We start from the raw sequence: 26,083 nt of genomic DNA on the forward strand, positions 1-26,083 counted from the left end.
TTCCAGGACTGGGAAAATAATGGAAGAGACCTCTTTCCTCTTGGCCTTTAGAGACCCACAGTTTTATAACACAAATCACTGGGAAACATTACTGAGTAGCCATCTTTTTTGTTAACTGTAGTATACTGAAATCATAAGTAATTGCATTTTTGAATACGTAATCATTCATTCATTCATTCATTCATTCATTCATCAGAACACATTTATTTGGTTTCAGTTATTTACCAAGCTTATAGTAAAAGCATCATTTTTTAATTTTTAATGGAAGTGAACTATCTCTTAGAAGTAGTGCAAAATTAGTTATTGCTCAAAAGTATGACCTGGAGATACTAAGTATGACCTTGGTACTGCAAGATACCAAGATACAAACTTTTTTGGAAATTTGAATGTGTGGACTTATAAAACCCCGCTAATAACCACTTAACCTATTTATTAATCATCTGCACCCAAATCAGGTGGAGGGGACTTTTGAAGTCATGGTTAGGAGACGCTGTGCACTTTGGGAAACTGGTTTAAATAACATTCTGATATTTGTAATCAAGCTATATCCTTGACATCCAAGACCCACAGTCCTGACCCATAGTATTGGCACAACTTGGGAACTTGCTAGAAATGCAGATTCTCAGCCCCCCCGCGCCCCCACTGAATCAGAATTGACATTTTAACAAGATGCTCAGGCTATGCCAATCGACATTAAAGTTTATTATTAAGCACTGCTGTCCAAATCCTTCCCAAGTGGTTTTTAGAACAGACCATCTTTCGAAACAAGTGACTCATTACCCAGCAATGCAACGTGTAGTATTTTCAGGCAACCTAAATGTTAGCTGGTTCTTCCGCAGGAGCTCAAACCCATCTCCTTGTATATTGCATTCACTGGCCATGGCTTAACCGTCTGGTAGCCTTCAGAACCTCACTAATGTCTCTTCTTCATGAAGGTCCTCCAAATGTGAGAATGGGCTATATTGTTTCCTCCCCTGATTTAAGCTTCTTCAGGTGTAACTTCATCCTCATTACCCCAGTTGTTCCTGGTATGACAGTGAGGTTTCTTTCTTTACTCACCTATTCAGAGTAGATAATCTTTTAAAGAGCCCTTCCAGCTTTAGAATTGTGATTGCGCCTTTACTTCAGCTAAGTAGTAGTGGGTAGAAGATGACAGAAACCCAGGAGCTGTACTTTTTATACATGTACAGAGAATTATGCTGAGGCACAAGTTTATCCATAATTTCCTTAGGTTCAAAATTCTGTCTCCTGGTGGATACTTCTATTATAGAAATAGCTACTAAAGAGCCAGTGCCTGGCTTCTAATTTCTATATGGGTCAGTTAGCACTTCACACGTGAAATGCATATAGAAATATATGAAAACAAGCATTTTCTGTTTCTCTGTAAATTGTAAGATTTAGGATTTTAGTCTTAAGATTTTAAACTTTTAAGCAAAAACATCCCTATAATTCTCAACTTAGCACATCAATTGATTTTATTTTTCTCTAATGGCTTTCAGTAATGTGTTGCACACACACACACATCGAACACACAGCAATAATCTCCGTGTAATCAGCTTTTAAAAGTTTTCTTTCTTTACTTGGTAGAATCTAAATTTTTTTCACATTACTACATGATTTTCATTATAAAGCATAAGTGTTTCCTTATTGTAGGTCATTAGTGATCACAAGTAGCTTCTGAAATAAAATACTGCCATATTTTTGTGGGTTTTGTTTTTGTCTCCAAAGAATTTTTTTAAAATAACATATTTTCTGCTAACATAAGAAATACAGAGCATGCCGCTTTTTGTTTTTGCTTTTGTTTTTATATCAGGGTTAGTCTTTTGTAAGAAAAGCTGTAACAGGAACGTCTTGAGGTGTTTTTTTTCAAAAAATTTTTGAGACAGTGGTCACAGCACATTCTTAAACTAGTTGCTCTTCTTACTAATTTCTCCATGCTTCCTCTCCCTTCATTTTCTTCTAGATATTTTTATTCTCCTTGACCTCCTCCTCATTCTCCTCTCTCCCTCCCTTTCCTTCCTTCGGAGCAACAGCTCCTTCTCTCACCTCTGCACCTAACAATAAAGCTGTGTGTATGAGTGGAGAGAAGCTGAAAAATAAGACAGATGGTTCTTTCATTACCAGGTTGCTTTGGATTAATTGAGCTGGATATGTTATTTTTTTCAAGGAGACTGAGCTGAAGCTGGTGGATAAGCAACCAGTCATGGACTACAGCAATGTAATATATGCTGCTGATTTTGCTGTTGGAGTTTTTTGTTTTTGTTTTTGGTCATTTCATTATCCTGTAAAGCATTTTGGGAGGGGTCAGGAGTGAGTTTACTAAAATAGTATTTTCATTAAAATGTTTGTAATAATTAAAATTGTTCTCGGGTAGCTGAGCCATTCTTATAAGCATGCTGTCTTTGTGTTTTCTTTCAGCACTTGCAAGTGAAAAAGCAGCGCAACCTCTGCCGTCTTAGATGGTTTCTAGTGGAGAGGCTCCGACAATTTAGCACACGGCCCAAGTGTCACGACTACGTCTTTCACCTTCAGGAACAGAGACCTTGGGGAAACAGATTCCTTCAAAGTGCAGGTAAGCAAAGGCAACACTGCCATTGTCTCTGACTGCTTAGGTCTGAGTTTGAACACTTGAAACATTCTTTTCCTGAAACAATGTTTCTACCTCTAGCAGATGACTTTAAAATACCCTCTTCTTTGTATAAAGGGCCTATTAATTTATCTCTTACTACTTTACTATGTGGCCAGAGGAACTTTGGGACTCTTAATGTAATCAGTGACTCTTCAGCATACCCCAAAGCTGAGCTATGGATATTTTTTCACTAATTTTTTTTCCATTAGTTACAGGTAGAGCGATGGAAGTTTTAAATATTATTTTTATTCTAAATCTGAATGGGGCTTCTTGGGAACTATTTTAAACCAAGATGAAAGTGAAAGAGGAAGAAGATTCTTAAGTTGAAACTAGAACATTACATGCATCACAATTATTGTAGAAACTGCTATAAACAAACTGTGTAACTTTGGGCAAGATGCTTGCCCTCTCTGGGCCTTATTTTCACAATGGAATGAACTCTAGTTCCCTCTCTGTCTTTAAATCCTACAATTAATAATAATTTCATTAAAGTACCTTAATACAATTTTTAGGCATATTCTTCTTAATAGTATTCCTCTGCAAATTTAAGACACCAATTTATACAATTTATAAATTTATTCTGAAAAAGCTCTGGAGTACAAATGTCCACCAGGAATTAGCTCCATGTTTTACCCATGAATCCATATAGTCTTTCTGACTTAAGGTTTATCAAAGGACAATTATTCTCATAGTGGATTTGTTACACTACTGTTTCATTTGGAAATCCTTTTGTGAAGGACACTTATTGACTGAGAACCTTATGCTTTGGTGGTACTAGCAAATGTGGACATTGACGATGGTTTTGGGATTTAGTCCTTGGGAATCTCTTGAGCTTCTCATTATTGAAACTGAGATTATTCACTCGTGGTTTTAAAGCCCTTCTCCGGTGTCTTGAGCCACTGGGCTTGCAGAACTGAGACAATGCATGCGCCTAGGCTGGAGATAGGGCTGGATCTTCAGGTTTCTTACTGCCAGAAACAATGGAATCTGGGTTGTAATCCTCTTGGTGATTTGTGCAACTGCCATTCCTGTCAATATTTATATCGCCTGGCATCAAGAACGTGGAAATATTTTGAGTCTTTATAGCATAATGGTGATGGGCACAGGTTCTTTTGTGAGCATGGGTCCAAATCTCAGCTCTACCACTTACTACTTGGGTATCCTTGGGTACGTTACAACTTCTCTGGGCTTTAGTGCCTTCATTGGTATGATAGGGATGACAGTAGTACCTTTATTAAAGGGTGGTTCTGAGGACTGACAGAATTATACATCTAAAGCATTTAAAATAGTTGTCACCTAAGTGTTCAGAAAATTTAAACTCTTCATTGCCATCTGTTGCAGTGATTATTCCTCTGCCTCCAAGCTCTACTCCAGGGCTGACAAATACTCAAATCTTCATTCCTGCCTTGTTAGACATTGCTGGTTGAACTTGGTATTTGCTTCTGAACCCTGAACACAATATGTGAATCTTTCTCAGCACAATAATGGATCCAAATCAGAGTGTAAAATGAAACCAGTTTGTCAACTCAGGTTATTTGTAGAGTTCTTGATTTTATTTCTTGCTTCAAGACATAAATTTGATATGCTGATTACAAATCAGGGTTATTTGTTTGTTTTATTATGACACAGAGCAGTTTTATTATGAAAAGCATAAAAAGGTGTTGGCTTCCATAGCCAGAAATAGGGCCTAATTTTAATATGAGTTTTGCTAATGAACTATCTTGAATGCCTTTTATTTCATATTCAGAAGCAGATGAGCAAGGCTTTCTATCACACAATACTTTGTAATGTTGAAATGAATGTGCAGAAATAATAGCTAGCATAGTAATCGAAGCTTAATTTGTTGAGGCTATTATTCACATGATGTCATGAGTTCTTTAAGCTTTTTACCAGGATGTTATAAAATTAGTTTTTTTAGTGAGGACTTGGTGTATGGGCAGCTAAAACATTATTCATTTTAAAATAAGAATTAAAACAAGATTAGGAGAGTCCTTACCATGTGCCAGACATTTATCTAAGTGCTTTCTATTTACTACTTACAATGGCTCTATCAGGTAGCACCATGATTCCCATTTTACAGCTGAGGAAACTGAGGTATAAAAAAATTAAGCAACTTCCCAGGGTCATACAACTAGTTAGAGGTAGAGCAGAGACTCAACCCCAGGATGACTGATAAGCAAGTGGCAACCTTAATACCTAATTATGCTGCTACCTACAAAAATGAATTGAATGGAGAAGATGAAAAGATGGAAGGACCAAATTATAGAAGTCTTAACTGCCAGACTAAGTGATTTTATGTTTATTTGGCAGACAATGGGAAGACACTGAAGGCTTTCCTATGGGGGAGTGTGACAAAATGTGAAGAGAGCTGGGCTCAGGATTTTACCACAGGTGCAGCCTATGGGCTGTTTAAAGAGAAGAAAGATTAGAGATTATTGCTGGTAGCTGAGAAGTATTGAAAACGTGGGTTTAGGAAACTGGATTAATAGCTTGAAAACACCTACCTCCGACCTGTATTTAGGTGTGATGAGGAGGAAGAGCACAAGCAGAGAAGTTAGAGGAGCGAAACCCAGGCCCGTGCAGTACCACCCAACGGAGGTGGTTCAGGAATTGAAAACCAGAGAGAGCAATGGAATGAAACAAAGACTAGTGGGTTATTATTGCACACCAATGATGAGACCGGAATCGTTCTGGCGGGGAATCCACACAAAAATGTCCCCCTGTGCTACTGATGCTGCCGCTTATAACTGAGGTAACTTTTGACATGTTTTAAAAGTTCTTCTAAATCTTCGTTGTCTCTTCTGTAATATGGTGACATAAGACCTTGCTCTATTTAAATGCCCGGAACTCTTGAGGTCTTTCTAGCTGTAAGATCTGTAATTCTTGGGCCCAAATTGTCAATAGCAGTAATTGGAAATGTTTTTGTAAAGGCTTGGCTGGTGGTTCAGCTGGCACTTTTAGGTGAATCAGAAGGTAATGCAGAACGAAGTGTGTGTCCTGTAGAATTAAGTGTGTCCTAGAGGTGTAATCTGAGAGGAGTATCATAGTGATACTGGTAGTACATGAAGGATAAGACTGAAAACAGTATGGGAATGAAAATTTCTAGGGAATTTACAAAGAAACCACAAATGTCCCCTAGAATGGTCAGGGAAAGTTTTTTCGAAGCCACTTATTTTCTTTTTCTTTTCTCCATTTTTTTTTAAATTGGGGAATAATTGGGGAACAGTTTGTTTTTCCAGGACCCATCAGCTCCATGTCAAGTCATTGTTTTCAATCTAATTGTGGAGGGCGCAGCCCACCAGCCCATGCAGGAACCAAACTGGCTATCTTAGTGTTATGAGCACTGCTCTCTATCCACTGAGTCAACCTGCTGCCCACCGGTGGCTCAGCTCCAAGCTCAAGGCATTGTTTTCAATGTAGTTGTGGAGGGTGCAGCTCACTGGCCCATGTGGGAATCCAACTGACGACCTTGGTGTTATCAGACTGTGCTCTAATCACTGAGCAAACTGGCCGCCGCAGGTAGCTTATTTTCGAAGAGAGCCTGAGTAGCTTCTTAGAGAAAATTCTGTTGATTAGAAATTTTAAAGGTCAAGCCCAAAATACGTTTAAAAGAGATAGCATGGAATTTAGAATGAGCTTTCAGTTCCTCTCAAAAACTATTTTTTGTGTGAAGCCCTGACCCTCTCAGTTCCGTATAATTCCTTTTTACCTTTGACCTCTAGCACTGCTTCTCAAACACACAGATCACCTCTTAAAATGCAGATTTGACTCAGTGGATCAAGGTGTGGAGCTGAGATTCTGCATTTCTATCAAGTGCCCAGGTGACGCCAGTCTTGCTGGTCCGTGGACCACACTTGGAGCAGCAGGGGTCTAAACCACTTAGCTTTTCTTCTCACAACAGATAACCGTCCTCATTATGAAACAGTGTAATTTAACTCCCTCCCCAAACTGTGAATTCTGTTCCCCCTATCCTGAAGTAGATGAGTACATGTGCATAATGAGTGCTAGATATTAATAAATTAATGAATACTTACCTCTGTCAGTGGTTTGTGTTATTCAATGATGTCAATAGTTTGAACTGTTGTAGATAGAGGCGTTTTCCTCTTACCCGAGAGATTGAAGCAAATCTGTTGTTCAGAAATAGGCACTAGAATGCAATATAAAATTTTCATATAAATTTAAACATGTATCTACTGTATGACCCATGAGGACAAATGCCCACCCAAAGACTTGTACTTGAATGGTCAATGTAGCTTCACTTACAATAACCGAAAACTGAAAAGAAACCAAATGTCTGGTGAATTGATAAAAATTATGGAATAGCCATGCAGTGGAATATTACTTAGTAATAAAAAGGAATGAATTCCGGGTACAAGCAACAAGATGGACATTTTTTTTCAAAAGCTTATACTAATTGAAATAAGCCAGGAACAAGATACATACTATATGATTCCATTTATATGAACTTTCAGAAAAAGCAAAATTATAGTGATAAACAGATCAGGAGCCGGGAACTGGGCGAGGGGCGTTGATTGCAAAGAGGAACATGGGAATTTTGGGGACTGACGGAAATTTTTAGTATGATTTTGGTGCTTGTTACATGATGGTATGTATTTGTCAAAACCCATCAAATTGTACTTAAAAGTGGCAAATTTTATCATATAAAATTTTTTATCTCAGTAAATTAAAAAAGTTGGTCACAATCATTAACTTGTTAACAATATCTAATACTCCTGGGAGGCTATCTTGTCAGTCAGATATTAATATAAGGAAATAGAGAAAATGTCCACTCTGGGAAAAGAAATGGGTCTCTGAGAGAAAATATGAATAAGCAGTAGGAGCATAAGAAGTTCCCTTAAAAGCTTCTTTGTATATTTTCAATGTAGCTGAATCCGAAGGGAGAAATCTTGAAAACAGGTACTTCAGCTCATTTATTTTTAGCATCCAGTATAGTATGCTATTAGCTGAATGATTTTAGTGTGTCCTGGTGTCCTAGTGTGCTCTTAGAAAACCAAATTCTGCTGAAAAGTCATTTTCCTCCTTTTTATATTCTTTGCAGTGAGCACATCCAATTTTCAGGGGAGGATTTGCTCATCTGCTTTGGCAGTGAGGGCTTAACTTTTAATTAAGTGAAAATGTCTGTCTACAAATGTTCAAAATGAAATCTGGCAAAAGCACTGTCTTTCTTGAAACACTGAAAAAGTATGTGTGTAGGAACTAGCTGCATATCACTGTATTAACAAGAAGAATTGGGAAAGAAAACAGGAAGAAGGGTAATTATACATGTTCTCTTTCTACCGTAAAGAAAGAAAGAAAATGATGTATTTAGAAATCAGCCAGAATGTGTACAGTTGGTTCAATTTGTTGAAACTATATAAATAGATTTTTTTGGGGGAAGGTGCATAAACTAATCTATAATTTTGTATTGATTTACTCAGTAATATCAGATTTTTCCTTAATATGTATCAAATAGCAGTAGCTCAATCCTTCAGATTTTTTTTAAATTTATTGGTGTGACAATTGTTAGTGAAATTACATAGATTTCAGGTGTACAATTCTGTATTACATTATCTATAAATCCCATTGTGTATTCACCACTCAGAGTCAGTTCTCCTTCCATCACCATATATTTGATCCCCCTCAATCCTTCAGATTTAAATGTAGCTTTTTCAGGTGTAATATTGCATATTACTTAATTTTGTATATGCTATTTTGTTCTCTAATTATGGCCTATTGAGCATTTTCAAGTCCTTCTAGCAAAAAACCATTAACTACTAATTCCTTAAGATTTATCTCTTTAATTGTGAAATGAATAGTTTTCGTATGATAATGTTTCTAAGTAAGTATGTTTAAATAAATGCATACATTTAATGTGTATCATTCCTTGCTTTACTTAAAAAAAGCTATTAAGTAAATATATTAACTTCACGATGTTATAGTTTAAAAATACAGTAATGGTAGTTTCTTATAATTTACAAATTAAAAAAATCCAGACAAGCTGAGCAATAATGAATGTCAACTACAAGTTATATATACATATATATATATACATATATATACATATATATGTATATATATAATTATATATACATATATATATAATGTATAATGTATATAGTTACAAGAAGTGGAGTACAGCATTAGAAATAGAGACTGGAAATGTAATGGCTCTGTGCAATGTCAGAGGAATAGTGGATGGGGGGAGGGGGTTGACACAGTGTGAGGGATACAAATGATAAATGTCTAACTATTACTTTGTGCACCTGAAACTAATAAAAAAAAATGAATTTTAATTCTGGCCACTGCTCTGGGAATTAAGTGTCTCCAGCATGGGGATGATAATATCCCTGCTTTCATCCTCATGTTTACAAAGGGCTCAGTGAAGTGCTGGGCATTTGCCACATACTTACTAGCCTGTACTGTTATTTACAGGATTGTCAACACCAGAGGGTGGAGGTCCTTGAGGTGTAAATGAGGTTAGGGACACATTGGGTTATCCACTTGGTAATAAGGACCACACTTAAAAGTGGGGTAGTAAATGCATTCAAGAGGACTGAGGTCTTTACATCTGTCACGGGGAGGGGGGAGGGAGGGGCAGTCCTTTGTATCTCCGTTAAGGTTTGGGCTATATGGAGATGGCTAAGTCTAGGAGGCTTAGGGAACACATAGGGCTAGACCAGAAAATCTAGACATTAGTGCACAGCTAGAGCTGGAGCTAATGCTCACTTGAGCGTGTGAATAGTCACAAACTGAGCCAGAAATACAAACAGGAAGGAAGGCAGGATGTAAGTCTGTTGGCCAAATTCACACTGTCTTGAGTGTAAGCTTAGGGCTAGTAGAGATCTGAATGGAGGAAGGCCTCTCTGAGGCCTGAATGGACACAGCCTGTCAGCAGAGCCCCTTGGGAAGGTTGTGGAGATGAGCCGTCAACAGGGGCACCTGGCTAAGGGGAAAGTTGTGGCTCAAATCCTGCTCATGCCAAGATATGTGTTTTCAGGGTTGTGTGGAGCCAGGGGTGCAGGGGTTCCTTTTCTAATTTGCAAAAAGATGCAAGTTATTGGGTATTACTGCTGAGCAGCAGTGTGCTGGGTGTGAGAGGAGACAGAGCAGCAGAACATCTGTCACTGAGGAAGCAGAGAGCAGAAGAGGACAGGGTTTAAGATCCTAGGTACTAAAGAATTGGAAGTTCGGCTACAGAGCTGCTGGGGTGACTGAGAGAGAAGAATGCAGACATTGGAAAACTTGGATATAATTCAGGTCCTTGGCAGCAGGAATCAAGATTCGGCAGATGAGATTTCCAAGGTCGGCATGGAATGGGCAGGGACCTGATCAAACTGTTGATCTGCTACTCGAGGGCTCCGCAGACTCCCTTTCCTTGGGCCAGGGTCAGTTCCAGAGCTCAGGGTGAAGCTGTGCGGACAGATGGGCATTAAGAAGTGCCTGTAGCCAGGTCCGGAGGAAATTGGGTACAGAGAGGCGAGGCAGGCTGGGTTCGTGCTTGCTCAGCTTCTGGAAAAGTAAATTTGAAGGGTGTTTCTTCCTTGGTGTTGTAGGATACTGACTGAGATACCCACGGGGCTTTTGTATTGGTAAATAGAACAATGCTTCCAAAATTATTGCTGAACAAACTTATTCTATTAATAGGAAGTTGTTGGAAAAACAAGTTCCTTTCAGTTTGAGAAAGCATTAGTAGAGTCTAAAAGTAAAAATATGACTATTTTCACGTGTCATTCCATATTTATTGTGTGTGTTATTTGTGTGTGTGGGTGTGTGTGTGTGTGTTTTATTAGTTTCAGGTGTACAGAACATAGTGATTTTTTTGTGTTTGTTTTTGTAAGCAATGCTATCATGGTTGCTCTGGGATTCGGGAGTGTGCATTGAATGAACCAAGTGTCCTCTAGTTTGATTCTTATGCTCACTAATGTTTGAGAATCACTGCTCTAGGACATGCAACAGAACCCTGGAGATAAAAATGATGGATTTACTGAAATCCAGAGGAATGGGGTTGGGAAGAACAAGGTTGGGAGTCATAGGGTTTTATTTCAGCATCGTTTGTGAATATAACCTTTCCATTTCGGCAATCCCTAGAATTGATACTGCCTAAGGAGCTGGTGGGATAGACAAGTTAGAGAAACGTTCAGTAATGTTTAGCCTGGTGTTAAAAGGATTGGCTTGCGTACCTTTGTAAAGACTCACATCAGGAGATAGGCAGTCTACTGCACAGCTTGGTCTGGTAGATAAAGGTTTGAGTCCTGGTTCTGCTGCTTATCAGCTCAACAAAGACACTGCTCTTCTCAGAGCTTCAGTTTCCTCATCTATAAAGTGGGAATTGGAAGTTTACCACTCCCCTCACCGGGTGGTTGTGAGGATTACGTGAGATCGTACACCAGAAGCTATTATCACAGGCCTGGCACATGCTAAGCACTCATATATCTCTAATAAGCACTCTAATCAGCCATTATACTGATGGCTAGGCATTTTGGGTAAAAAAAATTAGTGCAAAGCATCTAGCTATGGGGTCGGTAACTATATTCTATAACTCTCCACTTAGCATCTTTTATACGACAGGTATTGTTAGAAATGCTAGAAGTAAAATGATAAACAAGACAGACAGTCCTGCCCTAATGGAGCTTTCAGTCTAGAAGGATAACCACGGTAATATCTGTTATGGTCACTGGATTTCAGTAAATCCTTTTTACACCCCCTCTATGGTTCTCGTGAGTGTTCTAGAACAGTGATTATCAAACTTTAGTGTGCATAAGAGTAATTGGAGGGGGCTTGTTTCAACTCCCTTTCCCGAGTCTCAGAGATTCAGATCTAGGTGAGGGCTCAGGAATGTGCATGTCAACAAGCCCCAGTTGGTGCTGACCCTCTACCTGCAATGTCACTTTGGAGAACGCTGTCCTAGAGCCACCTCCCTTTCACCATTATCTGAATTTACTTTTTTGGAACTCTAGCTGCCAATAGAGCAGAAAGTTCCTCTCATGCTATTTGATTTGAGAGACAGGATGACACCAGGAATAAAACCCTAAGAAAGAAGTGGTCAGACGTTAAGTTTTTGTCTCTCAAGCTGTGTGACCTGGAACAACTCACTTAACTTCAGAAACTTTCCGTTCCCTCACTCATCAAGAGCATACGTGCACACCCACTTAAGCTTGTTTTGATCCCTAAGTGAAGTGATAGATATACAAGCGTTTTATGAACTTTAAAGCTCCACACAAATAAAAGATACTTTTACCTTTTTTTTTTTTTTTTTTAAGAGGAACAGAACTTTATTGGGGAACAGTGTATACTTCCGGGACTTTTCCAAGTCAAGTTGTTGTCCTTTCAATCTTAGTTGTGGAGGGCGCAGCTCAGCTCCAGGTCCAGTTGCCGTTTTTAGTTGCAAGGGGCACACCCTACCATCCCCTGCGGGAGTCAAACCGGCACCCTTGTGGTCGAGCGTTCCAACCAACTGAGCCATCTGGCCGGCCACCTGGTAGCTGAGCAGCAGCTCATTGACTTCATTCTAGTTGTGGAGGGCGCAGCTCGCTGGCCCATGTGGGAATCGAACCAGCAGCCCCGCTGCCTTGAGCTCGTATTCCAACCAACTGAGCCACCTGTCCACCCCTACTTTTACTTTTAAAGAGAAGGAAAATCTTTTGCCAAGGTTAAGCTCACTTTGGCATATATAGATTATTCATGTATTGGGTTACATATCAGAATTTAAGAAGAAATAAACATTCGATTTCTACTAATGAGTCCCACTCTCCCCTGATGTTTTCTACTCACACTTTAGATGAATAATTGCTGTTATAATGCAAACTTTGTAAAGGATGTCTTAGGAAACATGCTCTTAGGGGCAGCTGCAGCCTAGAAGCCAGCATCTGTTAATATTTAACGTCAAAATCTGGAAAATGTGTTTGTTTTGGTAAATGAAGCTATATTGAAGGGCTTATGGTTTTGTTTTGCTTTATTTTGTTTTGTTTTCCTTAAAGCAGGCATGCTATATTAAATTGTAACTGGTTTTCCTTTGATCGCTTTTGTTCAGAGTACAATGGTTATTCCATTTGTAAAACTATAGTTAGAGAATTTGTTTATCTGTGGAAGCTTTTCCTGTGAGCAAGCAGGGGAACTAAATGTGTTTATCACAATTATATCTTGATTGGTCCCAGTCTACTTTGCAGCTTGAACATGGACATTTTGAATTGCCCATGAAATACCAGAGAGGCTAAGCTTCCTAAATTTTTCTCAGGTGGTGTATGCAACTGCTCTTCTAGAGTAGTTTCGTTTTACTTTTTGAAGGAAAAAAAGAATGTTCTCTCATACTTTGTTTTCAGCTAAACCACATATTAGTGAATGAAGAACAGTAAAAATCTCAGTTACCCATACTTCCGTGATCTGTGAAATAATACATAAATTTTCCCAAAGAATGTGTTTTAGGGAACAGGTGAGCAAACTGAATTGTAAATACTGGGTTTTTTCTCTAGGTCATCTGCTGTCTTGCGTTAGATGTATATGTTTTTTTTTTTTTTTAAAGATTTTATTGGGGAAGGGGAACAGGACTTTATTGGGGAACAGTGTGTACTTCCAGGCCTTTTTTCCAAGTCGAGTAGTTGTCCTTTCAGTCGTAGTTGTGAAGGGCGCAGCTCAGCTCCAGGTCCAGTTGCCGTTACTAGTTGCAGGAGGCGCAGCCCACCATCCCTTGCAGGAGTTGAACCGGCAACCTCGTGGTTGAGAGCCCACTGGCCCATGTGGGAATCGAACAGGCAGCCTTCGGAGTTAGGAGCATGGAGTTCTAACCGCCTGAGCCACCGGGCCGGCCCAGATGTAAATGTTTTTAAAAAATTGCTGATACCGGTGTCATCCTTGTTTAGTGTTTGCATAAGTGATATATTTCTGGGTGGAACCTTAAATATTTAATTTGAGTATTTACATAGGTTGTTAGGTGACTATTTTGGACCATAGTAAAATGCCTTCCAGCACAGTCTTAAACATACCCAATATTCATGTTTGACTGATACCTATACGGGGGAAAAAAAGCATTTTGCTGAGGTCAATTCAATCAAAGGGATGAGACAAGCCAAGTGCATATCAGCTTCCTGTCAGCACTGATAGCCTTCTCTTTGGTCATCTTGAAGCATGGCTCATGGCCTAATACCCTTCTCACATATGCGATGAATTGCCTTTTAGAACCAAGCTGGAGTCCAGTTCCTGGACCTTCTCAATATTTACCCAGCACAAGAGGAGGAAGGAAAGCTAGCATTTGTTGAACACGTAGTAAGGGCCGAGCTCTGGGCTACCTATCTTGTCTGTCTGTGAGTTTTCCGTTAACCACTTCAGTGATGCATCTTCTATCCCAAACACTTCACTGTCTTCAACTTTTACTCTGATAATTCCAAACCTTAATTCTTTCCATCACTTGGATTTTACCAATGATTTCTTAAGAAACACAGAACCACACTTTTTTTTTTAACCCACTAAATATCATGCAATTTATTTCTTTTTCCAAGACAAATTTAAGGTGATTTTTAAAATGACCCACAATACACCAAAACAGCCTACATTATAATGGGTGAGGAAGACAGAGCAAAGTGGAAGGAGGCTGGAAGCAGCAGGTCGACATATCCCTCAGGATTTGCTCCCTTTACCATCAGAAGATGCTGAGCTTTCTGCCAAAGCAACACCCAGTCACATTTTCCTGTCAGGCCAATAAGAATACAGCACAGGCTGAATTAAGGATAGGCCAAGTCTCAGTTTAGCTTTCTCAAAATCCATGCATTTACTGTGTAGCAAAAGAGAACACCTGACTTGATGTTTGTACACACAGACCCAGGGAAAAGCCCCGAGACAGCAAATCTACCTTCATAAGCAGGGGGCAGGGAAAGACCAAAGAAACAGGTTGGCCACTCCAGTCTGGTAATTAAGAGAGTTTATTAATGGGTACTTACGTACGTGCCATGTCTTGGGCAACTGCAAGATAAACTGGATGCCATTGGAACAGCAGAAGTCTAAGATCAGAAAGACAAATATTTAGTAGGGACTTCAACTGGGAGATCTCTTTCTACGAGAATTACACTTGTAGCCTGATTTTTAGGTGTGGCCATGTCTTTGGAACATGGCCAGGCTGTGTACACCATCCATGTTGGCCAGGGAGGTGGTGCTTCCTGATGTGAGGAGGGAGTACAGGGAGGAATATGGTATACTAGGACCCGTACCATCTCCCCTCTTTGAATAGTGTGTGTCCCAGCCCATGCGTGGCGTGTTTCTATGCATTTGGATAACAGGATCCCACTGGAGACAGCAATTCCTTCCCACCCATGGGTGGGAATTAACCGACTCATTCTGGCAGGATGTCCTATTGCAGAAATGGTCCCCGTTCCGGGGACAATAGGGCTCGGTGCCCTCTTTGTCATAGCTTGTTGGTCCATGGCAAGCGTTGGGACTATTGCTGTGTCCTTTGTTTCCCACACCTTTACGGTATTGGGTACCTCAGTCTGCATTCCCAGTCTGGCATATAAATCAACAGGCCCTACAGGTTGGTCATTTAAATATATCAATGCTTGGGAAAGCACCTTCATCTACCCAGCCAAAGTAGGTTTTCCGGGTAATAACTCTATCTGTTGTTTAAGGTCACCATTTTTCTGTTCCACCAACCGAGGTGCCTGTGGGTTACTGACTGGGAGATGGAACCTCCATTCAATAACTGTATTGACCAGCTCAGCGTATTCTCAAGCCTCCTTTGCTATACTTGTACATCAGCTTATTTGGGCACTATGGTGCCCACTTTCCTGGTGTACCCAAACTGCAGTGTTAACCGATGGGTCAGTTGCTAAAGTGTGTATATTTACCATGGTGTCTACTTCCTGATTACCTGCAGGTGTAGATACCTTATGAGCAGGGACGTGGAAGATAAGATCTGCCTCATGCTCTTGTAAGCAAGCCCACGTTATCTTTCCACATCTCTTGTCTCCATAGAGTTTTGTTCATAATTATCCATCCCTCCATTTCCATTGTCCGATCCATAAAGCCAATCCTCTTTAAAACAGTCCAATTGTCAGTATACAGGATCAGTGGTCAGAGTTCATGCATGACTGCCAACCAGACAGCTCTTAATTCAGCCCAATGATTACTGTAGTTTTTCCCCCGTTTCCATCCAGAGAGTGTGAGTGAATGGGTAGATGGTAAGTGCCATCCAGATAGGTGGATTATTCTGGCTAGCGCCTTCAATGTACCAAGCTCCTACTGGAACGTCTCCTATTCCTTCTTTGCAAGTTGCAGGGGCTGACACAGAGATAGGAGCAGGAGCATTTGGAGGGTCTGTATATTCAGCAGAGCCTGATAATTGCTGTATCTCTAAAGACAGAGGACTATTTGACAGAGCACTCCTCTGTTGTAGGTAGACATGCCATTGAGTCAATGTAGGAGTCTGAGCCCTGTCACAGTTAGGTAGGCAGCACATGTCCACCCCTTGATGGGAGGGCAAGTTCTTACTGTAACTGGCTGCTCTGTGGTAAGAGGCTCCACCTGCAGGGGCTCTGTATTCATTGTCAATAATTGCTGTTCTACTAGGGTATATCTGATATCTGACCCATTCTGTAATTGGGACCAAAATCCAAGGGGCCTTGTGGCTTTGCCTTTTTTGCCAGAATGTCAGCCCATGCCTTCTGGGGTTACTGAAACCTCTCATTCAAACGGCAACCCTGCCTAGGAGATTCCAAAAACTTCAATCTGTTTGACCAGTATTTTTATCTCCCCAGTCCCATATATGTCCCTTCTTAACATATGTAATGAGTGATATAATGAGTGAAGGCATTGTGCTAGGTGGGGTATAATTATTCACCAGTACCCAGAATTCCCACAAAATCCTATACTTCTTTCACAGTTTTTTTGGATGGAGTATGCTAGTACTTTGTGACATTGCGTGTCATACCCAGTCACATGAACTTTATTGAGGTGCCTGGACCTTGAATTCTCTGCAGATTCACTGCTCGATCTTTCTGTTGTGTGTGGTCCAGTAAAGACTACAATGATTTCTGTAGTAGAGGTGAATCTTCGTAGGTTATCATTATGTCATCAATATAATGAGACCATTTCACAGAGGTCAGGCAGGAAATCAGTGACACGTCCCAAGCCATCATCTCATGGCATATGGTGGGTTTGGGTAAATTGCATTGAAGAAGCGCTTGGATGGTATACCCCAAGTGGGAAACACATTTTCTAACAGTTTCTTTGTCACTGAGAGGGCATCAGCTTTATAGCAGAGGAAGGCTACATGTTTATCCGGAAGATATACATACAACAAGAACATATTGACAAACCATACTAAGTGGCAATTGAATGAAGTCCAGCTTAAATGCACTATGGTGAATGAAGGAATGCAAAAACTGAAAAATGGGGTTTGCCACTGAGCCTGGGAGAACTAAATGGCTGTCTTGGGTTTCGTCAGCCCCAAGTATTCATTTAATTTGCAACCATTGTTTACCCATCTTAATTTCCCTGATTCAGGAGCAGATTGTTGCCATATTATAAGGACATTAGGGTAGCAAAAGTCTGGCACTGAGAGGTCATTTTTGCAGAAGCAGAATGAACTTCGTCCATGTGTGCTACAATCTTTATAGATTTTGTTGCTGCTGCCTTCTGACGAAAGTCAGGTAGGGCATTTCAACTTCATAGCAGAAGGTTAACTTTTACTATTGAGAAGATGCAGTTTTCTTAAGTAGTCAAAGACCTGATTAAGACAACATAAAACACCAAAAGTTATTTGGATAAAATATAGAATCTTTGTTTTTTAAGCAGAAAATGTGTAACAATATCTTATCAGGAACAGACTGTCATTCAAGAAAATTTTGGCTTTATAACAGAGAGAAAGAGAATCAAACTCTAATTTTGCATCAGCTTACTTTTGATATTTAAATCCACTTACTTAATTAAATCCATTTTAATGTTAGCCAGCTTGACCACACATTAAAAATTTTTTTCTCCAAAGACTTCTTTTCATAAGCCTACTACAATTATTGCTGAAGATTTCACCTAAAAACCTCTTATTCTATTTAAATCTATTGAATTTATTAGTTCTTAACAATTATGTTTGTTACCCACAAAACTTTGTGAGACTTTAGACAGAACCAGCCTTTATTCTGTTATTATTTTTGCTGATAAATTTATAAGCCTTGATAAAAGTAAAGACCTATCCATCTTAATTAAACCAATAAACTTAAACTAGCTTTAAAATCAGATATTTTCCCAAATCACTTGATCCTGAAAAGCATTTGAATAGGTTTCTATATTTCTGAGAAGTTTAGAATACCCAGTCCTTAATTTATATAAGTGCTTAATTCCTTTAAGCCAATTAAATGTAGTTCTTACCAGTTAGCAATACCATCTGGAGGTAGAAAATACCACACAGATACAACACATATATAGACACACGTGAACACATGAACAGATGCACGTCGAGACCTCATGGCTTCCATAAAAAGAGTGTACTCTATTCAAAGGACCTTTCTTCCCACTCCTCCCCCACATCTCGCAGCCAGTACTGATGCTAACAGAGCTGTAATAATCTTTTTCTAGTTTCAGTTGTTCCTGTAATTTTCTAATCTTGGCTTCTGCCTTTTGTTGGTGGCCAGCCATAAGGACCAGCCTACAACTTCCGCCATAAATTTTCATGCCTTGATGCCATGTAGTTCCTCAAACAAGTGCATGAGACCACTCAGCATTCTGGGGGCATTCCTGTACTCACACAGTAGTCCACCTACGCTGTTTCCCCGAAAATAAGACCTACCCAGACAATCAGCTCTAATGCGTCTTTTGGAGCAAAAATTAATGAGACCTGATATTACATTACATTACATTACATTACATTACATTACATTAATTATATCCGGTCTTATAGTAAAATAAGACTGGGTTTTATATTAACTTTTGCTCCAAAAGACGCATAGAGCTGATTGTCCTGCTAGGTCTTATTTTCGGGGAAACACGGTATATCTAGAACAGGCCACCCCTCCCCACATGGACATAGATGACCAACCTGGTATTTCCCCCACAGATTTTTTTTTTTCCCCAAAGCCCATTTCATCAGTCTCCTGGCTGCCTCACCAGTTGTTAATACATGCAGACCCAGCAGGGAAATGCCCCCAGACTGAAAATCTATCTCCATAAGAAAAGGGCAAGGAAAGACCAAAGAAACAGGCTGGCCACTCCAGTTTGTCAAGTAATAGAATTTATTAAGGGAAACATACATAGGAGGCATGTTGTGGGCAGCTGCAAGACAAAATGGATCCCTGTGCCTGCTTGGCAGGTGCCAAAGAATTGGGGGAAGAGATAGTCATGGGTACTAGTAGGTATGTGAATACTACCAAGTATGAGAAACTACATGCTTGGCCAGGTCAGGACAACAGCCTGTTCCAGGAACCATCATGTAGTGAGATGCAGGGGAAGTGGGTGCTGATTTATGTCAGAATGAACATTGATTACGATCAGACAGTCTAAGGGGGATTTGCAGTAAGTAATCTCCCCCTTGGGGCCTGGTTCCAGCTCACGGGTCTGACAGCTGTCATGTCATGGAACAGTCTCTCCTTCACACTTTAGGTTTAGAAAACAAACAACATTAAAATACACAAACATACTCAGCATGTATTTTTGTGTGATATGTTATATCAGATGCTTCCCCTGCCCCCATCATTTCAGTTAATCCATCTAATACCCCAAAGATGTAGGTTGTGTGCTCTCGCTGGTAAACATGTGAGGATACTCAGGTTGGAAGAAGTAAACTGCTTTACCGAAGATCCCCCAAGCCAGGAATTATGTGGAATTGGGCCAGGATTCCTGTCTTCTGATTTCCAACCAGTGTTGACTTTTCATAGGGATATGTATACTAAATTAGAAGTTGTGTGTATACGAGGTCCAACAATTAAGTTGACGAATTCATCCTGGAAAAAGTGCTACACACCTCATTGCTGAATACAACACATATATGGTCACCTTTGAAGTACTCCCCTTGGGAAGCTATGCACTGACACCAGCACCTAGTTCACCATTCAAAGCAATTTTGGAACTCTTTTTCTGGAATGGCCATCAGCTGTTGTCCTAATACCCTTGACATCCTGAATGTCATCAAAATGTCTTCCTTTGAATATTTCCTTTATCTTCGGGTAAAGAAAGAAGTCATTGGGGGCCAGATCAGGTGAAGAGGGAGGGTGTTCCAATACAGTTATTTGTTTACTGGCTAAAAACTCCCTCACAGACAGTGCCGTGTGAGCTGGTGCAGTGTCATGATGCAAAGTCATGAATTGTTGGCGGAAAGTTCAGGTTGTTGAACTTTTTCATGCAGCCTTTTCAGCACTTCCAAATAGTAAATTTGATTAGTTGTTTGTCCAGTTGGTACAAATTCATAATGAAAAAGTGAGCAACATCATTGCAACAAGTTTGCGAACTTAATTGTCAGACTTCATAAACTCAAGTTTTCTCATTTATTTGCTTTCTCCTGGTGTAGCCTTCATTTTTAACTAATTTATAATAGTGGCTGATGGGGGTGGTGGCTCTCTTAATAGCAGTGGGGAGCAACAGCTGAGGCAAGAGCAGCCATTTGGACAGGATAATCGCCACTGGTTAGCAAACAGCCCCACACCCTCGTTAGCTCCAGAAGATCTCAACTATAACAGAGCCCGGCACAATTATGACATTTGTTAAGATGACCTGCATTATCAAAAAGAATTAAATGATGTTTAATATATTCTACATATGAAGGCAAAAGAGTGCTTTATTTTAAGATTTTCACTTACACTTACTTTACCATTAAAGGGGGAGGCAGCATTACATTATTTGGAAAAGTATCCAACCAGACTGGCACGTTCTGAACTCCATTGCCCTGACTGAGGTTAATGAATATGGTAGGAGTGACAGGCGTGGTACATGCAGTTGTCTTGATGAATTGGAAACTTAATAAGAGATGGCAAGAAATAGTATACCTGTTTAGAGTCACATGCATTGAAATAGAAGATGTATCATATGTATCAAATATGTCTTTTTCATTAAATTACATGTGAAAAAGAACTTATTCCTCTGTCTTTGAAACAAAAGTGGAAAGTAAACAAATGTATTCTAGATTTTTTTTTTTATAAATACATGTATTCTATAAAGGGTGTTTTCTTCTTTTTGTTTGTATTTATAGTCTAGAAAAGATTGTGTCAAGTTTTTTCTGTCTACAAATGTGCAATGAGCTATGCATTTAATGTCATTTAATACAAAAGTAAGCAAGTAATTAGCTCAATTTACCTGTGCTATGATATTGAAAAATCAGATAAAAGTGTATTAAAATTGAAGATGTGGGGAATATTTTTAAAAGCTTTTTTCTTAGTTTTTTTTTTAATTAGAAAAAGGACTTGTAAAAATTATAATGTTTAACGCTTAAAAGTCATTTCAATCACTAAAGAAATGAAATATTTATTTAAATCTTAAGGCATATATTCACTTTTTATTGAGGGAGAAAATAGGTATTCTTTCATGTTTCTGAAAAAAGTTTGGATATGGAGTGGATGTGTAAAATTTGGTTCAGAATTAATTATTTTCTTTCTTATTTAACATGAGAAAGTAGTAGGGAAGCCACTAGCTTTGGCACCGTGGAACTGTTTATTGGTCTACAAACATATTATGTTGTGTTGATTAAAGATAAAAGGATGAGGAGAGATAGAAAAAAACCTTCTCCTTCTGCACAGTTAGTGGGTATTTCCAAAACAATGGGCCTACATCATTGTCTTCTACTTTTTCCTTTCTATATGTGTATTCACTAACACTTATATTTGAGCCATTGGGTACATCCATCTGAATAACAATCTTGCCTTTTCTTTGGACTTCTTCTCTGTATTTCAGGTGGGCCAGCCATGAGAGGGTACCTCGTGGCCATATTCCTGAGTGCTGTCTTCCTCTATTACGTGCTGCATTGTATATTATGGGGAGCAAATGTCTATTGGTAAGTTTCATTTTTGCTATTTACAAATAACTCCCAAACTAGTCTTTCACAGAGACTCACCAATTGTTAGAGGGAAACTCCCGTAACATTTTGAACCTTTTCTAGCTTTCCATTATAAACTGGGGTTTTACCATTCTAGTATCTTGTACATTTTATCTCTAACAGTTGAAAAACTGATAAGCAATACCTTTTTACGGACTTTTCAATGAAGCAATGGTGTTGACTGTCTTTGGGATATAACATCCTTTATGTAATATTTCATCTCCTTGAATTGATGGAGTAAATCTTGGACTCTGTGGTACTAGATTTCTAGAGTCCAAAATGCTTGGATAAGAGATTGTTGATAAACTGTAATGCTACATATGGTTTCCTTTGTTTAAAAATATTTGAACGACGATATACATATATTTTAGAATAACTTTGATTTGAAATGTCACATATAAAACTTTGAAAAGGCGCAGATAATTTTATTACAGAGAAAACTTGTATAATAAGCTTTTTATCCTTTACCCCATCGTCAGTCCTTTCTCTAGGAATAAAGTTTTGATGACCTTTAAATGCTGAATGGGTGGTAGTATATGATTATATCAAAATGAATCACATGATAACTTCCTGTCTTAAACAAAGTTCAGTACTTTTTGCCAGTGTTTCAGTAACAGATCCTAGATCATGTTTCCAGCTTGTGTTTACTAGATTCAAAAAGTATAAATTGATGCTTCTTCATTTAATGTCGTTGCTGGCTGACTGAAAAATAATTGGCAAATGGTCACTGGGGAAAAAACAAAATGCTAGGTGGGTGGGTTTAGCTGTAAGTTTTAGGCTTTGAACTTAAATATTGAGCTAGAAAACTTAGAAATCTGGTTGCACACTACATGAAAATTATACCATAGGAATCTCTCTCTCCATCTATGCTACAGCCTGTCTCTGTTCCACACTTAATATGAAAGACAAGAACAGAAGAAAAAGCAAAAAGCTTACTAGACTGCTATTTTCGTATTGTTGATTACAGGGGAAATGATGAAAAGGACAATGAAAAGTTTCCGAATTCAGCACAGCCTTTGGTTTTCAGGATTTCAGGAGTGTTCATGTCACACCTAAGCTAACACGTTACTCTAGCCACAGACAATACCGTGGGAAATTACCTCAGAGGGGTGTTTGTGCCATGAACTTGTTTCCTTAAAAACTATTTCAGACAGATAATTGTCTTCTTTTTAAGCCACCCAACGTTTGTCTTCACAATCTAAAAGAGTTTGTTTAGTATCTCTTAATAACCTCTTAATAACCTCTATCTCTTAATTTGTCCTCTCAATACAATGTACTTTTTTTGACCTGATGTACTGGTCCACTATATATGTATCTTTCTTACGTATAAATCAAGGAATTCTTGCCATTCACAAAAGATGTTTCTCAGCATAAGGACGTTACTAGCCTCATGCTAGCCTCATCCTCATATGAGGATTTGGAATCCCCCCAAATTGAAAATTGAGTTTATCCATGAAGAGTTCAGACTCTTTCTTTCTGTCTAAGTCTTCTGAATTATAGAAGAAAATTGATTCCTTTTTTAAATTAATTCTTCACATAATTGATGATCGTGCATATGTTCTTATAATAAGCTGCTTTCCTCTTTTTTGCCTAAGTCTGGATCCTGTCACCCTACTCCCCTCATTTACTGTCTTGTTACACAATCCTCTTTTTAAACTGTGGAGACAACTGCTCCATTCAGAAGACACACAGGGCCTAATCTGTGCCAAAAACCAAGGAGAGTTAGGGATGACGCTCAACAGTGTGATTTGTGGAGTCACCAGGTCACACGGCAGGGTCTGCAGAACATGTGCAGGTCAGTGTTTCTGCCATATACGCTGCTGATAGGTGTCCCCAGGTATGGCATAAAGGACCTAGATAGTTGAGTGCAAGTGGGTGGGGTAAGCTGGGTTTCTGAGGCTTTTGGGGACTTCTAAAAAGCCAATCAGGTTGTGGCTTCCACAGTGCGGTAATCTGAGCCCTTCTCGGAGGGTCCTTTCACTGCTCTGTGATTCACTGCTCTTTGAATCACTTGCGGCTGGCTCATCACCTCAGCCTTTTCCATCTCTCTTGCCTTGCATGCACGAATCCTCACATGTGTGCAGGACTTGGAGAAGATTCTGTCACACTGCAGGGCCTGCTGTGAGCATTTTTATTTCCTGCGTAAGTGGCTTGTCAGTGGTGGCACCAAGTGGGTTCCCAGGCATTTGTTTCCCTTTGGGCTGGCTACCTGGTTCTACTTTTTGACTGACACTATTTTTGTCTTCATAGGGTGCCACCTGTGGAAATGAAACGGAGAAATAAGATCCAGACTTGTTTATCAAAGCCAGCTTTTGCTTCTCTCCTGAGGTAAAAACATAAAAGAAACTGTGGCATACAAAATGTTCAGAATGTGTTTGTAATCATTTTCCACACTTGTTTACTTTTTTTTTCCCCATACAAATCTTAGCAGGAGAAAGTGGACTCCTTATATTTAAGGAAGAGCTTAAACATCATGTTTCTTTTTGTGCTGGTAATTAGAACTCTGCATATATTTTTAGGAAAAGACATTGAAGAACTCAATCAGACTAGTGTTCTTTTCACACAGGTGAGACTAGAGAGGTCTGTTTGTGTTTGAACATAAAAAGTAAACTGTTTTTCAGGGTTTTTTTTCCCCCCGCCTTGTGTTCCCATTTTATTTTCCATCCCTATTATTTTGTGGCTTCTTCTCCCTTGCCTCTAAGTTAAACTTTACAGTTAGAAAAATTTACTGAATTTTGATGAACTACATATTCATCTACATATAATGATTGTTTATTATGGTTATTTATAATAAGTAATAAATGATTGTTTATTATTGTCCGGACCGTTAGGGAATTTACTCTTCCTTCCATATATATACACTTTTATCTCTGTCACCTCAACTTTGATAGTTTGCTGGTCAAAATGATTCTAGATAAATAAAAATAAATGACAGTCTGGTCTGGGTATGTTTAATTGGGTAAAACATGTACAAGTTTTTCAGCATTTTATCCATTAAGGATCACAAATTCACACGTTCTTATTTTCTTCTACTATATTACCACACCTTTCGATTACTGGTTCTTTAGCTTTTGGGGGCTACAGATCCTCTTAAACAACCAACATAAAATATTTCTGCATGTGTTTATAGGTGAGCCATGACTACTTGTAGTCTATCCATGGGGGTGTGTACCCAGTTAGGGCCACCGCAAAACTGGAAGAGTGATTTTATACTTTTTGACCATGGCCCATAGTGAGAAATACATTTAACTTTGTATCTTAGTATGCATACATATTTCTAGTAAGAAAGAATTTTTATGCTTTGTACTTCATATGACCTGTATTCTGTTCTATTTACTTTCTGAAAATAGGCTGATCACGACTCACAAAATTGATTTCGTGAACCAACTATGGGTTGCAGACTGCAGGCTTAAAATGCTACTCTAGAATCAGGATACTTTTCAACTGTAGTGAAAAAAGGTATTTCCTTTTGAGAAAAACCAAAAGGGTTCAAGTAGTTATGCAACATTGCTCAGCAGGTATAGAAATTTACGTGACAGGTAGATTCACATTTATCATGTGAATAGTATTCTCTCGGGGCAGAGCTATCTTTTCTGCCAGTAACAATCAGAAGACGCTCTCCTGGGAAACTTGGGGGTGTTACCTGCAGTGTTGTAAAGAGGACGCCTTTCCTTAGACTAAAACTTCAGTGTGGGTTTCAGATAAGGGTAGTGACCTCACATATGTAATACTGAATACTTACTTCACTTCTCATAGCTTCAGTTGCTTTGTCTAAATTGATTAACAGATTTTACCTACCTTTCCAGGCTTTTGTAGGTGTAACAACAGCAGAAATGTGATGTAATACATTATAATGTAATACAATACATGGTAATAGAATACAATGTAATATATGACAAGGCTGGTACTTATTAAACCCCTACTGTGTGTGAGACATGGTGCTAAACAATTATTTATTTAGGAATAAAATGTAAGTCATCTAGCACAAGGGTGGACTGGCAATAGACATTAGTGATTGGTCACCGTCATCACCCCCACCATCTCCAATGCACAGAGTCCTTTATTGTCTTTCCCTCCTAGTGCAAAGTCATCTATGATTCACCTTCCCAACGAAGATGGGAAGATCTTGAATCTTCTCTCAATCTTAATTCAGGTGACCGGACACTTCCTCTTCCCAGAGCAGTTTCTGAACTTGGGCATCAACCCTAATATACAAATGACCTTTCAAAATTGACTGGATTCCTGAGGCTGCTATCACTGTAACAACTATATCTGGGAACCACGTCTCAATCAGGAAGGGCTGGTCCTTCACTTGTTTCTTTAGTCTGAATATGTGTGAGTTTTTAGCTCAGCTCTGAAGATCTTAAGCTCCTGTGACTTGCCTATGGTTAAGGCCTGGCTCCTTGCCCTGGCTCCTGAGTGGCAAAGTCAGGATAAAACTGAAGTTAGTGCACGCT

General features: G+C 39.1%; 1 protein-coding gene across 3 annotated transcripts in view; it reads left to right on the forward strand.

Moving 5' to 3' along the window:
* ST3GAL6 (ST3 beta-galactoside alpha-2,3-sialyltransferase 6) overlaps nt 1–26,083 on the forward strand; it is a 69,200-nt gene that overhangs the window by 16,066 nt on the left and 27,051 nt on the right. For 2 of the 3 annotated variants that reach the window (XM_081027066.1, XM_081027067.1), the window contains exons 2-4: nt 2,419–2,572; nt 21,485–21,584; nt 23,877–23,954. In XM_081027066.1, the coding sequence (XP_080883192.1) occupies nt 21,496–21,584; nt 23,877–23,954 (167 nt within the window). In that variant the 5' untranslated portion in view covers nt 2,419–2,572; nt 21,485–21,495. Of the gene's footprint in view, nt 1–2,418; nt 2,573–21,484; nt 21,585–23,876; nt 23,955–25,068; nt 25,086–26,083 lie in introns of those variants that run through there. The other variant, XM_081027069.1, reaches the window with a different exon arrangement.

This window comes from Rhinolophus hipposideros (assembly GCF_964194185.1).
Source record: "Rhinolophus hipposideros genome assembly, chromosome: 2".
NCBI lineage: Eukaryota > Metazoa > Chordata > Mammalia > Chiroptera > Rhinolophidae > Rhinolophus > Rhinolophus hipposideros.